Genomic DNA, 17,183 nt, shown 5'->3' with positions numbered 1-17,183 from the left:
TCGTATCAGGTTGCACTAGAAAATATTCCCTTTTCAGCTCTAATGATGTTTTGGATTTATAGTGTATTTTATAGTTATTGGAGAATATAAGTGCCTCATCACACATGTCAAACTGGAGTTCCTTGAGCTACTTCCTGGTTTCTAATTATACTGACACCAATAAGACAGGAAATCTGCAAAATATGAGACTGAAAATCTGGTCAAGATGCTTATAAAGATCAAAAACATTAAAACAATGGAATTTTATTTTGATGAAAAACAAGTTTACAATCATTTAGTAAATGAAGAGCAAACACTTCATTTGCCTATCCCATAACTTTCAAAAAAAAAAATCATTAGTAAATAAATATCTGTGAACAGATTAAGGGTAAGGCAGACCGGATAATAATCCACCTCTGATGTTCACACTCTCTGCATGTGACTCACTTGAAAAGGATGAAAACGGCACTGAGATAACTGATAAGATATGGTTGAATCTCATCCTCATCATTCAAATAAGCCCAGTGATACTCATTTTTTGCTCATCATGGGCAGCAAACTATACACATTTTACTGAAGGAATACTTTGATAGAAGCACTTATTTAAATTATATTGTGCATCACAACTATAAAAATGGCTTGAACAGTTCCACTTAACCACCATTTATAAAGTGCAACTATATAATATTCTACAATTTATCTGGGGTGTGATGAATATCTAGACAAAGTACCCCAGCTGCCAATTTCCACCACTTCTGGAAAGATCTAGATGTGTGAAAAAGGACTATCCCCCATACAAAGAACCAATTTCACAAACCTACTAGTAAACAAATACATTTATATAACTGGAACCTCAAGATGCTAGAGTTGTACTCATTTAAAAAACCATTCAGCTACCTTTGGTCTTTAAAAAAAAGCCTACACTGCAATATCCTAAACATCGTTCTGTGCATCTCACAATGAAGAGAGTGGCCTCGCAGTGCAGGATGAGGAGAGTGCAGCGTCACTGTGAAGAGTAGCATGCTATGGTTTCAAGGAACATCACTGTCACAGAATCGGATTCTGTGCGTCGGGATCGAGGTCATTGTTGCCAGAAGGGGCGTGGATGGGTAGAATATCCAGCTCATCCACTTGTGGAGTCGGATGCATGACTACCAGCTGGTCCTGGGGAATGTCTGCGGCAGCGGCGGCAAGATTGGTGATAGATTTACTCTTCACACACTGAAAGTCTACATGCCGGCTCTTTCCTTCTTCCTTCTCCCAAGACATTCGAATAAAGGGTCTTTGGACATAGTTGTAAATCACTTCAGGGCGGCCCCCAGGCCTTTTCTTTACTTTTTCTTTGTAGGTAGGATAACCTAAAGGAGAGAAAGGTTTTAAAAACAGGATGTACATGCACACAGGTATACACACATGCACACGCACGCACGCGCACACACACACACACACAGGTCCCCACATTCCTCATTCAGTTTAACCTAAAGAGGGTTACTATAGTTCTTGAACAAACAGATTAAAACAAAGAAGGAAACCAATATTCTCTTTGGTCATTAGTTCAAACAGCAAGAAATTGAAATCCTACTGATATAATTCACAAAACCTCCCACCAACCACCAGAAAAACTTTCAGAAAGCATGGTGGGGCTGGGTCCCTAATACAACGGGAGGTAACCTAGTGCATCATGGGCTCTGGTTGTGCACCCTTGATATCCCTGATCCCTTCCCTTCACACAATTATTTGGCCTCAGGGCCTGCAATTTACTGCCATATGTTTTCTACTTTCTTTAAACCTAAATCTCATCCTTACATCATTTTGGGATTTTTCTTTCCTTTTTACTGTTCAAGTGGCAAGAAGCTGCAGTGATTTCCAGCTTCACCGATTGCAGGTATTTCTGTGTCTAGGTCAGCAAAGCCAATATTTTAATCTCTATATCATTTAAATGTTACTACTCTGAACAATCAAGTTCATTCAGACTGGCAATTCCAAAGTAGCATAGACAAAAAAAAAAGTTGCCTGCCATTTCAGTAAATAGAAATGTTGTGACCATCAAGTCATCAGCCCCTGCAGCCCACCCCCGACCCAAGGGTGCCCCTGAGGGGAATTCAGGGTGGAAAAATAGCCCTAGATTGTTAAGATGTGTATCAAAGGAATAATTTCAACAAGCCCAGACTCCTGCATTTCCCCGAAGGTAGAGAGGCACTAAAATCAATACTTGAGCTGTCTGCCTTTTGTGATTAGCAGTAACCTTTCGATCATTTTTTTCTCTTCTCCCAGCAAAAACTCCTACATATCCCAGCTCCTCCCCTACCTCCTTGGAACAGCTTCTCAGAGCTGTCTGAGAGGCTATATCCAAGGCTACAACTGACAGTAAGGCCACTAAATAAAACATAATTCTCAACTTCCAGGTTGTGCAACTTTTTTTTTTTTTCAGTAGACACAGCTTTCCCTGGTAATTATACATCTTTCCTCTCTTAGATGGTAGTCACTGAAGACTAACAACTGGTAACAACCATCCCAGTCTTGGGAATATTTCAGTCATTTACCAGTTCGGCAGTTTCTCTAAAGATATACTTTCCTTAGATGCTATCACAAGTTCCTTCTCTTTCCTACTAGCATGAATTGCTAGTTTAGACCAAGTACTGGCAAACATGTTCTGTAAAGGGCCAGACAGTAAATACTTCAGGCGTGTGGGCCATATGGTCTTTATCACACCTATTCAACTATGCCATAATAAAATGAAATCAGCCACAGACAACACATAAAATTAATGAGTATGTCTATGTTACAAGAAAACTTGATTTATAAAAAACAGGTAGTAAGCTGGATTTGGCCTATGGGCCACAGTTAAAATCAGAAAAAAAAAAACAGGCCTCAAATAGTAAGGGTTCAATTAAGGATTCCTGCATAGGAGTTTGTTATGCAGGCATCACTGGCAGCTAGTATATTTAGCCATGTGTGCAGTGTGTGTGTGTGTGCATGCATGTGCATGTGTGTGGGGGGAGGGGGGAGTTGAGGTGAGGGAGGCACAGGGGCAAGCAGGACTAAACACCTTCTAAAGACCTTGTATAGAATGTCTTCTTCTTCGTTTCACACTTCCAATTACCATCTGAAGGGCAGCTCTAGAGGTCAGAAAGGTTTCCTTTTCTCTATTCCCTTGTCCCTGATTGCTCCAGGACTACTAGAAAGTCTTTAAATTCCCATCTCATTGTATTCCAATCTCTTCTCCGCAATGAATCACCACTCTTAACACAAGTATAATCATATTACATCCTTGCTTTAGAACTACCAATGGTTTCCTCATGCTTAAAGGGGAAGGTCCATACTCCTTAGCACAGTGTATCAGGCTTTTTTAAACATAGTTCCAACCCACTTGTTATCAGTTCAAATAACTGTTAGGGGCCTGCTAAAGTAATTCCCCTTCCAGTTACAGTCTCTTTAGCTTTGAAACCAAGCAGCTAAAACTCACTGTTTACAAAATAACAGAAGAGGACATATACTGGTGAAGCTAATGTGCCCTCTTTTTAAACCCCAAGATTCCTCCCCTCCCCTTCCTGCAAAGACCTCATTTCTGGTCATTCTTCCCTGTATATCTCAGGACATCATCTCCATCATCTCCAACAGCTCATCTGATCACTGATCTGAACACCGTCATCTTTGCTGTCACCATCACAAACACAGAAACTATGTGCTCAGTTCAGTTCAGTCACTCAGTCGTGTCCGACTCTTTGCAACCCCATGAATCGCAGCACGCCAGGCCTCCCTGTCCATCACCAACTCCCGGAGTTTACTCAGACTCATGCCCATCGAGTCGGTGATGCCATCCAGCCATCTCATCCTCTGTTGCCCCCTTCTCCTCCTGCCCCCAATCCCTCCCAGCATCAGGGTCTTTTCCAATGAGTCAACTCTTCGCATGAGGTGGCCAAAGTATTGGAGTTTCAGCTTCAGCATCAGTCCTTCCAATGCGATACCCCTCGTCCAAGGTAAGGAGCAGCGGCTGCGCTTTGCTGGAGCAGCCGTGAAGAGATACCCCACGTCCGAGGTAAGAGAAACCCAAGTAAGACGGTAGGTGTTGCGAGAGGACATGAGGGCAGACACACTAAAACCATAATCACAGAAAACTAGCCAAACTGATCACAGGACCACAGTCGTGTCTAACTCAATGAAACTATGCCACGCCATGTGGGGCCACCCAAGACAGTCGGGTCATGGTGGAGAGGTCTGACAGAATGTGGCCCACTGGAGGAGGGAATGGCAAACCACTTCAGTATTCTTGCCTTGAGAACCCCATGAACTATGTCCTAGGCCCTATTTAAAGTGTTCTTCATGGATTAACTCATTCTACACTCACAGTAACCCTATAAAGTACTTATTAATACTCTCATTTTAGATGAGAAAACAAAGGCAAAAGGAAGTAAAGTGCCTTGTCCAAGGTCATACAGCTATTAAATCATAGGCTTTGAACATAAGCAATCCGGCTACAGAACCTTTACTCATTACCCTAGGCTATGATATGCCAAGGAAGAGTAAGGGCACTTTAAAATAAAAGAAGGATCTGAGGTAGCATCTGTATAAATTCATTTAAATCACAAAGTATATGCAAACCTTTTAGATTGCTTTTTAAGTAAGATGAAGTACATGGACAGTCAATTCAATTTGAAAATAAGCTCACTATTATCATACCTTAAGACACTAGTAAGCTATAGTAATTGTGATCAAAGCCCAACAACTAAAATCTAAAACTTTTTGAAAATTCATGTAAAGAGTGGTGCTGGTGGTGTAGTTGCTCAGTCGTGTCCGACTCTTGCGACCCATGGACTGTAACCTGCAGGGCTCCTCTGACCATAGGATTTTCCAGGTAAAATCTTGGAAAATTAGTGGCTAAACCACCACCACCAGTTTTTACATGAATTTTCAAAAAAGTACTAGATTTTAGTTCTGTTGGGCTATGATCACAATTACTATTAGGCAAAGAGTCCTGTCAATCTTACGGGAGTATACACACGTGTGCCAAACACACTACATGGGCTTAGTAAAAAATGCATTAAGTAGGGTGATGGCAGAAAAGACAAATTCATATCTCTATATTGCTAGAGAATCTTATAGAATAAATACTCATTTTTAAGGGCCTTCTATTTTTCGTCTTAGATAAAGAAAGCTGACTTTTGTTATTTATGTGTTTACCGTATGAGCATTCAGTAATCATTTGAAATTTTCTCAAAGTATTCAAAATATAATCTCAATGGGATCCAGCTTTTAAACCTTGCTAGTTCCAAAAGATAATTAATAAAAAAAAAAAAGCTTACCTTCTATTCCCAGTCTAATCTTCTTAAGACCCCTCTCCTTCAAAACTGATTTGGCCACATCTCTGTTTTCAATGTACTTGAAAAATCTATATAATTTTGTGCTATAAATAACTGGAAACAAAGAGACAAAAATATTTTCTTATTAAAATCAAAGTACTTAAGAGATGACTGACTTAAGCTTATTTATCTTGATCATCAAAGGGGTCTGACAACCCTAAAAGCCCAAATAATGGATGCAGTGATGCCAAAGGATGACTAGCCAACATGACAGGACAATTCAGTACAGTTAATATAGAAGCAAATGTCTACATAAGATGAAACAAGAAAAGCTTTAATAACCAATCAGATAACCCAATCCATAGGAAGACTCTCCTTCTGAAAGATATATCATACACAGACTTACTAGAATGGGGTCTGCCCCAATTTCTTCAAATAAAGAGAATAAAAAAAAAAGGTATCAGTATCACATCATTATCAAGCAGGCAAAGTAAAAGACTTTGCCAGGATGCCTACAAGGCCTCATCTGGAGGGGAAAAAACTGCCTTGTCAGAAAGTACAAAATGGATACATCTTACATTTCATGGATTGAGCAACTATTAATAATTCCCCCAAAAGGCAAAGACCCTCCCCACAAACTGTTTTCCATTCAGGCGAACAGCCCCATTTAATACTGATGTTAAAAATGGCAGATTCGAGCATGTTCTGCCTAGGTTAGTCTGTTTAGAGCAAACTGGTTTTGCAAAGGACAGACACTCCACTGACAACATGTTGAGTCTTCCAAATGTGCTGGGCACTTCAGGGAGTTAGACTGATGGACCTTCCTCGCCTTCTCTCTCTCAGGTGGAGTTATCTCCCTTAAAAGGTGAACTGCAAAGGTTTTTTCAAAAAAAGAAAAACACACTCACAAACCAAACATGCTGGTTTAAGAGCCAATAAAGGGAAAAAACGTATACAGAAGCTACTCATGGGGTAAAAGTTGTGATTATTACTACATCCTTAAGATTACTGTTATTTTAAGATAAAGATTTTTTGACATTTCAGAATGGGTGGTGTATGTCACTCTTAGCAAAATCAGCCTGAAGAGATAGGCTATCTCTTGTCTCCTCAAATGTTATCTTCTTTAGGTTGGAACATTTTGGCACAAAATGAAACATATTTAGACAAATTAAGTAAAAATGTTTCTAGTCCTTTTAAACTTCAAAGTTCAAGAAAAGAAACAAACAAACAAACAAAAAACCAAACAAACCAAAAAATACTGAAATGAAAAGCTCAATAACTAAAAAGGAAAAGCCAGGTCTAATATTATTCCTCTATCACTATAAAGTCCTTTCTGTGCTCTATGGTTGGCCCTCCTCTCTTGAAGTCAAACTTTCTGAAACTAAAGCTCAACATTTTATTCCACATATTATAGAAAACCATGGTCAGCAAAAAGCCTAGGAATGAGGAAACAGCAACATTTTATTACTGCAACTGTCCACAAAAGAATCACAGTACTCATTCAAGTGTATCATGCAAAGAAAATGTCTCAATGTAAATTCTGAAAAGTACTACCATAGTCTGTGTTAAAATAATCATCTGAAAATCTTTAGAATTAAAATTAGAAAAGCATACCACTTGGAAGTCTGTTTTATTTTTAGAAAAGGGTAAATAAAATGGAAAAACCAGAGCTTAAAGGGTTCTAATACTTCATATAATCCTGTTCTTGAATCATTCTTTTATCTGTAATTTTTTCTAAATCTATGGAACTGTTCAAAAATACTATATTGGGCTCACCAAAAAACAAACATTCAAACAAACAAAATCAATATGAGATACACTTGCTAACAGAAAAAAAAAAAAAATCAAAAGGTTCTAATTAGAAGTTTAGAAGTACAGTAAGAAAAAAGTCACTGCTGCTCAAGATGTGCTGTTTTGACCAAAAATACCTAAAGTTCCACAAAGCTTTCAGAAGGGTCATGTATTCTCCAAGAACACATGTGACAATAAAAAAGGAATGTCTTAGGACTTAAAGTCATCTTTGTAATCAGTGAGTTGCAGCTTCTCATTTTATATACAAATAAAAATTCATCTCTATAAAAGACAGCTTTATTTTTCATTATCTACTATTCCAGGATCTATTTCTCTTAGATGCTTCTAAATGAAAAAAACAAAAAACAAAAAAAAAACTAAGGTCTGGATACTCAACAAAGAGCAAACCACTTCTGTGCATGATATGGGTGAATACACTTTTTCTGTAAAGGGCCATATAGTAAATACTTTGGGCTTTGCTAGCCATGCGGTCTTCATTCCAACTACTCATCTCAGCTATTGTAGCGCGAAAGCAGCCATAGACAATACATGAAACTTTATTTATAAAAACAGGCAAAAGGCTGGATTTGGCCCACAGGCTGTAGTTTTGTCCACTCCTGGTATAAGAAAAAGTTCAGAAAACTTTCTTTATAAAAACTGTCCTTTAATAAAGATTATAAATGATAAAAAGAAAATCTGTGGTGATTTAAGAGACAGAAAATATGCCACAGTACATACTTTGTGAATATTCTTCTCCCATCTGTGGTGGATACTCTTCATCCCAATCAACTACATCATCATCTGTAAGCACCACTATGTGGCATTCACGTTCCCCACTCTGGGCACTGGCTACCATGAGAGGCAGGATCATTTCTTCCAAGTAAAACTCAAACTGTCTGCGAGCACCATCATTTGACAACTCATGCATTAGGGCACCTGAAATAAAACCCACAAAAATAACTTCACTTTAGGGGTGACTGAGAAGTAAAAGAAGAGCAAAAACTACAAACAGATAAACAAAACACCACATTAGTTCAGCATCTACTTCGGGACCCTGTAGATAATATAATGGCTATTCTTTAGTCACTAAAACTTTTCTCAGAAAGAGTTCTTATGGAACTGCAGAATCTTACAGCAAGAAGGGCCAATTAAAGTCATCCAACAAAAGCCTCTTCACTTTACACATCATGAAGCAATCTGCCTAAGGTTACAAAACTAATTTTCAAAATCAGAATTAAATCCACCCTCCATGACTCTATTCGCAGTCCAGGGTATTTTTTACTACATCATTTTGTCTTCAATCAATGTACGCAGTTATATTTTAAGGTATATTCTAAGGATATTTTTGCAGATTATCCGTATGAAATAAAATAGTCCCCATAGTCCACTTCCCACATTTTCTTTCTCAGAAAATTATTTACAAACAACATTGATATTACTGTGTAGGAAGCAGACTGAGATGAAAAGGGTCACTTGACTTTGGAGTAAGGATGGCAAAAGGTCAACCAAAATACAGCATGGTACAGGAATTACCACTGGAGAAGGAAATGGCAACCCACTCCAGTATTCTTGCCTGGAAAATCCCATGAACAGAGGAGTCTGGTGGGCTACAGTTCATGGGGTCGCAGAGAGTCAGACACGACTGAGCATACAGGAATCACACAGCTTATGTGACCCTAGAACTGAGAGGAATGAAAGATACACTTCACCTGACCCTTCTGACATAACAACTTTAACTTTCCAAATACACAGTCACAAACTCACCTGCACCAACCTATTCATTTTTATTTTATTCCTATTTCATTGGCCATGTCTGATTTCTTATCTAAGGATCTATCACTCAGAAACTACCAGGAGAGTGAGAGAAGACACTAAAACTCAAATCTATAGTCTCCCAAATTAGAGCTTTTTTCCTCTCTACGAAATGTTACTTAGTAACTATTAATATAATAAATGATTAAATAATTAACTATGTTATTATTATTTAGCCATGTCTCTCTCTAGGCTGCATACTTCCATTATGATTTTTTTTTAATTCCCTTTATAGGTAAACTCTTAATAAATACATTCTCTTATATAGTCTCCAAATGACCTCTGGATTGTTAAAGAAAATGAACATCTTTTAAAAAAATTTTACTGAAGTAAAAAATTTTTTACTGATTTACAATGTTAATTTCTGCTATACAGCAAACTGATTCAGTTATACATATAATGTTTTTCATATTCTTTTCCATTATGTCACAAAATATTGAATACAGTTGCCTGTGCTATACAGTAGTTCTTTATCTATCTATCCTGTGTGTGTGTGTGTGTGTATATTAGTTTGCATCTACTAATCCCAAATTCCCAATCCTTCCTTCCCTATCCCCCCCTCCAGTGACAACCACAAGTCTGTTCTCTACGTCTTGAGTCTGCTTCTGTTTCATAGGTATGTTCGTGTCCTACTTTAGATTCTACAAATAAGTGACATCATATGGTATTTGTCTTTATCTTACTTAGTTCACTTAGAATGATAATCTGTAGGTTCATCCATGTTGCTGTAAATGGCATTATTTCATTCTTTTTATGGCTAAATAATATTCCATTATGTGTTTATATACCCACAAGAACACACAAACCATATCTTCTTTATCTGTTTGTCTACTGATAGACATTTAGGTTGTTCCCATGTCTTGGCTATCATAAACAGTGCTGCTATGAACATGGGGTGCCTGTATCTTTTCAAATTACAGTTTTCTCTGGAAATATGCCCTGGAGTGGGACTGCTGGATCATATGGCAACTCTACTTTCAGTTTTTTGAGGAACCTCCATACTGCTCTCCATACTGACTACACCAATTTACATTCCCACCAACAGTGTTAAGAGGGTCCTCTTTTCTCCGTAGCCTCTCCAGCATTTATTATTTATAGACTTTAAAGATGGCCATTCTGACCAGCGTGAGGTCATTATAGTTTGATTTGCATTTCTCTAATAAGCACTCTCATCACTAAGATTTGGTATCATTATCCCTGGTTTTCTTTCTTCTTTCTGGCTGCTGTTCTTCAGTCACCTTTTTCAATTTTTTCTCCTCTAGCTGGCCATTCAGTTCAGTTGCTCAGTCACGTCCAACTCTTTGTGACCCCATGGACTGCAGCACGCCAGGCTTCCCTGTCCATCACCAACTCCCGGACCTTGCTCAAACTCATGTCCATTGAGTCGGTGATGCCATCCAACCATCTCCTCCTCTGTCATCCCTTTCTCCTCTTGCCTTCCATCTTTGCCAGCAACAGAGTCTTTTCCAATGAGTCAGTTCTTCACATCAGGTGGCCAATGTACTGGAGCTTCAGCATCAGTCCTTCCAATGAATATTCAGGACTAATTTCCTTTAGGAAATTATCTAAATATTTAGGTTAAATATTTCCTAAATATTTAGCTGGCCATTAAATATTGTTATTTCGCAGGGAAATTCTAGGTTATTTTCTCTCACCTTAAGCTGACAATCCTAAAATTTATTCTACTAATTTCTGCCTGCTATATTCCAGATGCATTATATTCAACTGCCTCCTGAAATCTCCACTAGGACGCCCTTTCACAGGCATCTCAAACTCAATATACTCCAAATTGAACTTTATCATTTCAGTCTCTCTCTGTGCAGTTTTCCAAATGAGTAAATGACATCACCATGCACTCAAGTTCTCAGAACCATCTCAGAACAGTGTTAGTCATATTACAGTCTCAACTATTTATAAAATAAATGAATGAATATTTGATTCCTCCATCTCTTAACCATTCCTCAAGCCCTATTAAGTCCACCTCTTAAATACATCTTGAACTGCGCTATTTCTTTCTCTGAAAGATGCTATTTTCCAAAGACAGCCAAAAAGTCTCTCATGCCACATACTTCTCTGCAATGTGACTTTGATATTTCCTCCCAGTAGAAGTCCAATGCCTCTCCCCTTCAATTTAGGCTGGTTAGACTGACTTGCCTGTAACCAGGGGAGCACAGCAGAGGTGATGGGCACATGACTTGTGGTTCTGCCTTGGTCTTGGGAATGCTTGTTCTTCAGATGTTTCCTCTCTGATCCAGTCTCCAGGCTTGAAGAAGCCCAACCCACATGAAGAGGTCACATGTAGGTACTCTGACAATCCTCACTGAACCCAGCCTTTCAGTTGTCCCACTGTAAAACTCACCAGCTGCTTTTGCCTTCATTTTCTCCACAGCAGCCAAAAAAACACAAATAGACGTCTCTAGTTTAAACCTTTCATGGCTTGTGCTATCTCAGAATAAAAGTCCCTAATCCTCAACCTGGTCCTTAAGCCTGTTATGTGAAAAAGGAGGTTATGTGAAGAAGATCAGTGTCTACAGTACTCAAAATTTTTTTTCTTTAAATACTATCGATAGTATTTAAAGAAAAATACTTTAAATTCTGATGACTCCCACATATAAATATCTAGTCCACATTTCTCTCTTTAGACATGTATACCCAATGCCCTGCTCAGCATTTCCACTTGAATGTCTAACAGATATTTCAAACTTACATCCAAAGTCAAGCTTTTAAGTGTTTGCCCCCCATGAAGTCTTCCCCCATTTCAATCAATGGTTGACTCCACACTTCTAGATAGTTTAAGTACTATTCTCTCTTTTCAGTCTCAACAAGTAAATCCTTACAACTCTACCATCCAGTATATTCAGAATTTGATCATTTCACATTGCTTCCACCTTAATCTAAGCCACCATCATCTCTTACCTAAATTATGATAACAGTTTCCTAATTACCTCTTTGTGTCTACCTTAGTTCCCCCTGCAGTCCATCTCCAACCCAACAGCCAAGAGTGATTCTTTTAAAATATACATCAGATCAGGAATACACCACTGCATGACTCTAAAGTGAATTCTGTGTGAACAGTGTGCTCATGAAATGGTAAAACATGGCATCCTTACAGATCATATCACTTCTCTGTTAAAACCCTCTGATGGTTCCTATCTTACTCAGAGTAAAGTCAAAAGATAAAGGCATTAAACCACCTCATCTCCCACTACTGACACCCTCACTCACTCTACTCCAACTCCTTTGTGTTTTTGCTACTCTCGAACTTACCAGGCAAACGGCTTCAACACTTGCTCTCATTGTTAACCTCTGCTTGAAATTTACTTCAATTTTCCTCTGCAATGAAGGCCTCTCAAACTACACTTTATTCGTTCACCTTTCTTCTCCCTCCTCAGCACATATCACTACCTAACGTATATGTTGTTTGTTCACGTTATTGCTTACCTCGTCTGTTGTCTGTCTCCCCCGCGAGAGAGAAAGTTCCATTAGAACAGGAAGATTTGCCTGGTTTGTTCCTGCTGCATCCCCCAAATTTAGCATAGGACTTGGTACAGGATGAACAGTTAATACAACACTTAACCAATTTTGTTTTCTCCCTATCCTCTGGCCTTATGTCTCATCACTCAAACACTACTATCTCTTCCAATCTAGCCATAGGTCCCTTCTTCCAGGACCTTAAGCATGTCATATTCCTTCAAACCTGAAAGCCTCTGCAAATACCATTTCTGCTGCCTGGAGACCTTCTCACTCTCTTTTCCATTCCCTTAGGTCTCAGCTTTTATGTCACTGATTCAGATAATGATCTTTCATAGCCCATTTACCATACATCTGTCATAGTATCTCATTTCTTCGCTCTATTTTCACAGCTTTTCATTACTTCTTGAATGTCTGTCTTCCCCACTAGACTGTAAACTCCATAAATACAGGGAAAAAGTCTTTCTTGTTCATCACTACATGTAGTATATGCATGGAATTCACTGAAAGCCTGATTAAGAAGAGAAAAAAGTTATACAAGTTAAATAGTACACTAGAAACATAAAGCTTGTAATTAGGAATTAGAGATAAAGAGCTGGAAACCTATGGTGTATAGGCAATATTTGAAGTCCCAGTGATGAATAGCATTACTTAGATTAAGTGTATAGATTCTGTAAGAGCGAAGGTTCAGTTCAGTTCAGTTCAGTCACTCAGCCGTGTCCAACTCTTTGCGACCCCATGAATCGCAGCACGCCAGGCCTCCCTGCCCATCACAAACTCCCGGAGTTTACCCAAACTCATGCCAATCGAGTCGGTGATGCCATCCAGCTATCTCATCCTCTGTCGTCCCCTTCTCCTCCTGCCCCCAACCCCTCCCAGCATCAGGGTCTTTTGCAACAAGTCAACTCTTCGCATGAGGTGGCCAAAGTATTGGAGTTTCAGCTTCAGCATCAGTCCTTCCAATGAACACCCAGGACTTATCTCCTTTAGGATGGACTGGTAGCTGAAGACAAAACTGTTGGCAAGGAACACACTCAACGTATAAATGATCAGGAAGCAGGTAAGAAAAAAAAGTAGCAGAAGATCTAAAATAAGGATGTCAAAGAGCCAGAGTATTGAAGAAAGAATCAAGGAAAAAACAAAACAAAACAGTGAAACCTAAAGGAAATGCCTTTAAAGACAGATACCAGATTTACCACTAAATTTAACATTGTTCAAAATATTATAATCAATTCAGCAAGACAAAAAGATATAAAAAGTTTTACTTACAAAAGGGTCAATTATCTACCAAGAACATGTAAGAAACAACTGAAAAACTACTAGAATTCAGCAGCGTTCAGTTAGGTGGCTAAACACAAATATAGAAAATTCAATAATTTTCTTTTATGCTAGCAGTTAGAAAATCTGAACATATTCTACACACAACAGTAACAAAAATACAAATTATCAAAGAGTAAACATAGACCATTGCAGAAAGACAAAAGAAAACTGAATAAATGGAAAGACACAGTAGTTGGAATAGGAGGCAGTATAATGAACGTGTTAATTCTTGTTGTCATTGTTCAGTCATTCAGTAGTGTCTCTTCGCAACCCCATGGACTGCAACACGCCAGGCCTCCCTGTCCTTCACCATCGCCCTGAGCTTGCTCAAATTCATGTCTACTGAGCTGGCGATGCCATCCAACCATCTCATCCTCTTTTGCCCCCTACTCCTGCCCTCAATCTTTTCCAGAAGTAGTGTATTTTCCAATGAGTTGGTTCTTCCCATCAGGTGGGCAAAGTATTGGAGCTTCAGCTTCATTATCAGTCCTTCCAATGAATATTCAGGGTTGATTTCCTTTATGATTGATTGATCTCCTTGCAGCCCAAGGGACTCTCAAGAATCTTCAATACCACAGTTCAAAAGCATCAATTTTTCGGCACTCAGCCTTCTTTATGGCTCAGCTCTCACATCTGTACATGACTACTGGAAAAACCATAGCTTTGACAATAGGGACCTTTGTTGGCAAAGTAATGTCTCTGCTTTTAATATGCTGTCTAGGTTTGTCATGGTTTTTCTTCCAAAGAGCAAGATACAGTACAAAAGAGTCTGAAATGCAGCACTTGGGTGCAATCTCAAAAATAACAGAATGATCTCGGTTCATTTCCAAGGCAAACCATTCAATGTCACAGTAATCCAAGTCTATGCCCCAGCCACTGATGCCAAAGAAGCTGAAGTTAAAGAGTTCTATGCAGACCTACAAGACCTTTTAGAACTAACACCAAAACAAGATGTCCTTTTCATCTTAGAGAACTGGAACGCAAAAGTAGGAAGTCAAGAGATATTTGGAGTAACAGGCAAGTTTGGCCTTTGAGCGCAAAATGAAGCGGGGTAAAGGCTAATAGAGTTCTGCTAATTCTTACAAAAAAATAACTTCAAAGAATCAGTGAAAAGCTCAAAAATTTTCAAATCATGTATTTTTGAATGCCTACAACAGACACAGGTCAGACTGGAGTATGTTTGAGCCTGAGGATTACTCTATGAAGAGGGAAAGACTAATGATACTAGAGAAGACAATAAGTAGAAAAGTGTCTTAAAAATGCATGAGGGAATAAAAGAGTTTATTCATCAACTCTTGTTTATTACTCAACAAATGCTTATTGAGTCCTTACTATGTGCCTGACACTACAGACACAGAGTGAAAAGGTATAGTCCGCGTCCTCAAATTCAATTGGTTTAATGCTATAAACTGAAAAAGAGGGCAAGACAGAGAGAAAACATACACGTGTCTGTTGTTTCAGTGTCTCTATTTCTGTGACTCTAAAAGTAGTCTCTGCCTCTTAATATCCCTTCTTAAAATAAATTAAACGTAACTTCAGTTTTTGATCTTCATTTGTAATCCCACTGTCTCCCACAAGGATGGTGCCTTTCTTCCTAGGCCTTCTGAACTTGTCCTTTTGCAAACTTTAAACTTCATTTTCCACACTACTTTCAAAACGCTAAGATCATAGCATCCAGTCCCATCACTTTATGGCAAATAGGTGGGGAAAAAGTGGAAACAGTGACAGATTATATTTTTGGGGGCTCCAAAAATCACTGTGGATAGTGACTGCAGCCATGAAATTAAAAGATGCTTGCTCCTTGGAAGGAAAGTTATGACAAACCTAGACAGGGTATTAAAAAGCAGAGACATCACTGTGCCAACAAATATCCGAATAGTCAAAGCTAAGGTTTTCCAGTAGTTGTGTTTGGATGTGACAGTTGATCATAAAGAAGGCTGAGCGCCGAGAATCAATGCTTTGGAATTGTGCTGGAGAAGACTCTTGAGAGTCCCTTGGACAGCAAGGAGATCAAACCAGTCAATCCTAAAGGAGATCAACCCTGAATATTCACTGGAAGGGCTTATGGTGAAGCTCCAATACTTTGGCCACCTGATGTGATGAGACAGCTCACTGGGAAATTCCCTGAGGCTAAGAAGGACTGAGGGCAGGAATAGAAGGGGGTGCCAGAGAATGAGATAGTTGGATGGCATCACCAACAAAATCGACAAGAATTTGAGTAAAATCCAGGAGATAGTGGAGAACAGGGAAGCCTGGTGTGTTGCAGTCCATGGGGTCACAGAGTAGGACACACCTTAAGAGACTGAACAAATACCAATTTAACCTGGGACACTGTATTTTCATTTCTCTTAGCCCCAGGCCTTCATTCCAGAGGTCAGCCCTGGTTCTCAAAACCTCCTCTGGATTACAGTGCTTGCCTGGGAAGATGAGGACAAAGAAGAAATTAAAGCCTAGTTGCCTCCAAACATAGCATTCCTTCTGCCTGAAACACACTTCCTCTTCCCTCTCCTCCAGAAAGCTTTCTCAAGCCCTGACACCTGAGTTAGCTACAGCTCATACAAGCTCATCTAGTACCCCATTCTTCCTCTAACACAATATAATTTACTTATCTGCTTTTTCCACTACATTGCAAGCATCACAAGAGAAGGGATCTTGTCTTTTCTTACTGCCTTTTACATACCTAGTATTTGGTATAAAATGAGCATTCAATAAAAATGTAGAAAATGAGCAATAACTATGTAAACCACTGAACAAGTTGTAACTAAAGGATATCTTCTAATATAGTTATTCACAATATATTTTCATGTGGAAATAGTCCTGTCTGACTCTGCAATCCCATGGACTGTAGCCCACCAGGCTCCTCTGTCCATAGGATTTTCCAGGCAAGAATACTAGAGTGGGTTGCCATTTCCTCCTCCAGATCATCTTCCTGACTCAAGGATTGAACCCGCATCTCCTCCTTCTGCAATGGCAGGCTAATTTTTTTTTTACCACTGAACCACCTGGAAAGCTCTTATGTGTCAAGCACTATCCATTTAATCTTCACAACAACTCTGTGAGGTAAGTAATATTAGTCTCCCATTTTAAAGATGAGACAACTAAGAAATAAGGTTTTAAGTAACCTGCCCAAGAAATCCAGGATGCTGTATTCAATACATTCAATACACTGAGTACTTTTATAATTTTAAGTAAGAGATAAACAGACATTTTAGTGTAAAGTACCATTACAATATTCAGTAAAAGCACATATTTGCAGGAAAAAAATCATTTTTGGACTCAAGTCTACACCTACAGTACACTTTCATATTTTACAAGACCATTTCTATCTCTTCAGATTCTATACAGTTTTCTTTTAATAAAGCCTATGAGAATTGCTAATTTTGTAACAAATAAATGATATTTAATAGTGATGACAAGGTAAATAATGTCCAAAGTATTACAGAACTAAAATCCATTTATCTTTAAGGAATTCTAGTGTCTTTTTAATCTGACAGTCACCAAAATTTAACA

General features: G+C 38.7%; 1 protein-coding gene across 5 annotated transcripts in view; it reads right to left on the bottom strand.

The window, feature by feature from the left end:
* Positions 1-218: 218 nt before the first annotated feature.
* Positions 219-17,183, bottom strand: part of BTBD10 (BTB domain containing 10) — a 70,146-nt gene continuing 53,181 nt past the window's right edge. For all 5 annotated transcript variants that reach the window (XM_043902711.1, XM_043902701.1, XM_043902694.1 and 2 more), the window contains 3 exons: positions 7,809-8,006; positions 5,283-5,393; positions 219-1,337 (listed from right to left, as the gene is read on the bottom strand). In XM_043902711.1, the coding sequence (XP_043758646.1) occupies positions 1,027-1,337; positions 5,283-5,393; positions 7,809-8,006 (620 nt within the window). In that variant the 3' untranslated portion in view covers positions 219-1,026. The remainder of the gene's footprint in view (positions 1,338-5,282; positions 5,394-7,808; positions 8,007-17,183) is intronic.

This window comes from Cervus elaphus, chromosome 1, assembly GCF_910594005.1.
Source record: "Cervus elaphus chromosome 1, mCerEla1.1, whole genome shotgun sequence".
NCBI classification, from domain to species: domain Eukaryota; kingdom Metazoa; phylum Chordata; class Mammalia; order Artiodactyla; family Cervidae; genus Cervus; species Cervus elaphus.
This window is presented reverse-complemented; position numbering and strand designations above follow the sequence as displayed.